The sequence below is a fragment of the Monoraphidium neglectum genome, assembly GCF_000611645.1.
Source record: "Monoraphidium neglectum strain SAG 48.87 unplaced genomic scaffold scaffold04635, whole genome shotgun sequence".
Taxonomy (NCBI): Eukaryota; Viridiplantae; Chlorophyta; class Chlorophyceae; order Sphaeropleales; family Selenastraceae; genus Monoraphidium; species Monoraphidium neglectum.
In genome coordinates this window covers 1,654-4,577 of record NW_014008994.1, presented here as the reverse complement: position 1 = coordinate 4,577, position 2,924 = coordinate 1,654, and the positions used below count along the sequence as shown (strand labels likewise).

The 2,924-nt window shown below is 61.0% G+C and overlaps 1 protein-coding gene across 1 annotated transcript in view; it reads left to right on the top strand.

The window, feature by feature from the left end:
* Positions 1-1,581: 1,581 nt before the first annotated feature.
* MNEG_14626 (zinc transporter, ZIP family) overlaps positions 1,582-2,924 on the top strand; it is a gene marked incomplete at both ends in the record, with an annotated part of 1,970 nt that continues 627 nt past the window's right edge. The window contains 3 exons of the mRNA XM_014036903.1: positions 1,582-1,700; positions 1,972-2,096; positions 2,470-2,714. Coding sequence (XP_013892357.1) covers positions 1,582-1,700; positions 1,972-2,096; positions 2,470-2,714 — 489 coding nt within the window. The remainder of the gene's footprint in view (positions 1,701-1,971; positions 2,097-2,469; positions 2,715-2,924) is intronic.

Sequence of the window (2,924 nt, the reverse complement as noted above, 5' to 3'; positions counted from 1 at the left end):
CCCCCCGCCACCCCAGGGAAGCTCGATGACATCACTGTGCTCGTCTCGTACATCAGCCAGGCAGAGGTCTAGGTGGATGTCATACAAACGGCTGGGTGCCGCACCGGCTGCTTTGTGATGCCACACTTGCTGCCACACCCGCCTCGTGCCTCCTGGTAGCACAGCAACGGGGTTGAGCGGGCGGCCCTTGTTCCCGTGGGCAAGCCGCATGCACAACAGTTTTGAAGGTGCATCGGCGGGCCCCATGTTGAGAACTTTTGGGTTTGTGATCGCACGTACGAGCCTGGCGGCCTCGCCAGGGCACCACGCCCCCGAACCACCCCCGTGTGCGCGGGCGGTGCAGTGCTACGCTCTCGCCTGCTGCAGGTGCAGCCATGACAGCGCTCGGAGGCCCCGCAGACAGGCACCGCAGCCGCGCTGAGTGCGCCCGTGTGCAGGCTCACCGTAGGCGGCCGCCAGGGCCGCCTTCCCTTCCCTCTCCCCTGCGACAGATGCCATTTTGTGGTGTTTCAGTGTCGCTGCGCTGAGGCCAGGGCTTGAAGCCCTGTGCCCGGCCGCTGCGGCTGCGCATAACGCGCGCCGCTGTACATTGTGTGTAAACGTTTCTTCACAGCGCCACTGCAGCACGATGCTGCTGGCGCGCCCCCCGGGGCTCACATTCACACGCGACAAACCTGTTGGGGGCATGCTGCGCTGTTGAGAAGATCCGGGGTGTGCTATTGGGGCTGCATTGTGTCACGTTAGTTGCATGCTTGGTGTAACAACGGCTTTAAATCCACGCAGCCATGTCTTTTCTGAGGTGGCTGCTGTTCACCATCAAGGTACCAGCCAGTAGCAGGGCGGACCATCGTGCAGGCAGATGCGTGGCGCACCCCGGCAAGGTGAAACAGCAGATGCTCAAGAGGTTCCACTACACACGGCAGGCGTGCCCATCGCCCTTTGCAAAGTGCGTGCAGCGGCGTGCTTTAAGAACCAAGTATTTCATACCTTTGTCAGCTGGGATGGGCACTCTAATTGCAGAGCGCCACAGGGTACGCCTCTCACCCGGGTGACGCCCGTGTTGACCGACGCAGCCATATCACGAATGCTTGCACGCCCGTACCCATTGCCGTTGAGCCATATGTTGGCGTGTATGCAAATTTCACACCCGTGTCAAGTTTATAGAAGAGCGTACGCTCTTCGGGGCCCACTGCGGCCCGCATTCACGAGGCGATCTGGGGTCGGAGTCCGGGCATCAATGGCGGCCGCGTCAACGCTACATGCGTTGGCTTTGACTAGCCTGGGTGCCGCAGGCACGGCCTTGGGGGGCGTGCTCGTGTGCCTTCAGCCCACGATGGACTTTAAACGCCTGGGAATGCTGCAGGTGACAGGGTCAATGGTATTCAAGTTCAAAGACCACGTTCAAGCCTGAATACATGACCAGCGGGTACCATGCTCGGCAGCAGGTTGTTCGCTCGTGCACTGCTGCGCCGCGCTTGCTCTGCATGCAGAGCCCGCTCACCACTGGCACTACTTCATGCACCCCTCCACCTGGCCTCCTCGCAGGGGCTTGCTGCTGGCCTTATGCTGAGCATATCAATCATGGAGCTGCTACCAGATGCGATTTCAGAGATTGGGTTTGTGCCGGCGCAGATCTGGTTCTACACTGGCGTTGCGTTCTTTGCAGTAGTGGTGGCGTTCATACCGGAACCGGACATGGCGTACTTTGCAGCAGCGGTGCACACAGGGCAAGTAGATCGTTGGTATCTACAGGGTTGGTGGTGTTTGCGGTACAGCAGCCAGGCGTAGGTGTGCGTTTGTGTGCCAGAAACGGGGGGAATGTAGGTCGCAAGGTGCATGTTGCCACGCGGCAAGGACGTCCTACATCGTCATTGGTGTCAACAGGGGGACAGCAGAGTAGAAGTCATACTTACTTGCAGAGGCCGCTGACGCACCCGCCCGCACGGCGGCTGCACGCCTGCCACCCCGCAGCAGGGATGTGAAAGGCAGCGGCGACGGCGAGAGCAAAGACGACAAGGAGAGCACACGGCACCGCGCCAGGGTGCTCATGTCGGGGCTCATCACCGCGCTGGGCATCGCGCTGCACAACTTCCCCGGTGAGGCGGGCGGCGAGGGGGGGCACTTGTTGGTGTCAATTGGGTGGTGTGAAGGTTCATGACTGGCTGAGTGGGCAAGCGGCAGCAGCTGGGAGGTTGACCGAAAAACTACGTCAGTAGCAGCAGCAGCAGCTACGATGCAAAAAGGTGTGGAGCGACCCAATTTACGAGGACTGATAGCATCAGTTTCTGGCTATTGGACTGCTGGCGACGCCATTGCCGCATGTGGACTGCTATTGGCATGCCTCTGCTGACCTACCCACCTGGCAAACACTTTGATCTCTCAAGCACACACAAACAAGCATGCCCACTTACACACACACACACACACACACAATTCCACACCCTCACATACAACATACGCCCTGTGCAGAGGGCGTCGCCGTGTTCCTGGCCGCCCACAAGTCCAGCTCAATAGGCCTCAGCCTGGCCCTAGCCATCGCACTCCACAACATCCCCGAGGGCGTGGCCGTCGCGCTGCCCGTGTACTTTGCGACTGGCAGCCGCTGGAAGGGCTTCAACACCGCAGCACTGTCCGGCCTGGCGGAGCCGCTGGCGGTGGTTGTGCTGGCGGTGCTGCTCCCAAATGGGCAGTTGCCGCACGCGTGGGTCGAGATGGTGAGCCGGCCCCGATGTCAGGCACGGCCGCACACACAGCACGCCACTGCCCCATTGTGTATTACGGCGGCCAGTTTGCAGCCACTTACTTTTCCGCATGGGGGCTTCCGCATGTGGGTGTCACGGCCTGGCCCCTTCCTGAGCATGCGTCAAATTGTGTGGCCCCCACAGCAAACCCCCCCCCCCCCCCGCTCGCGCTAAACATACGAC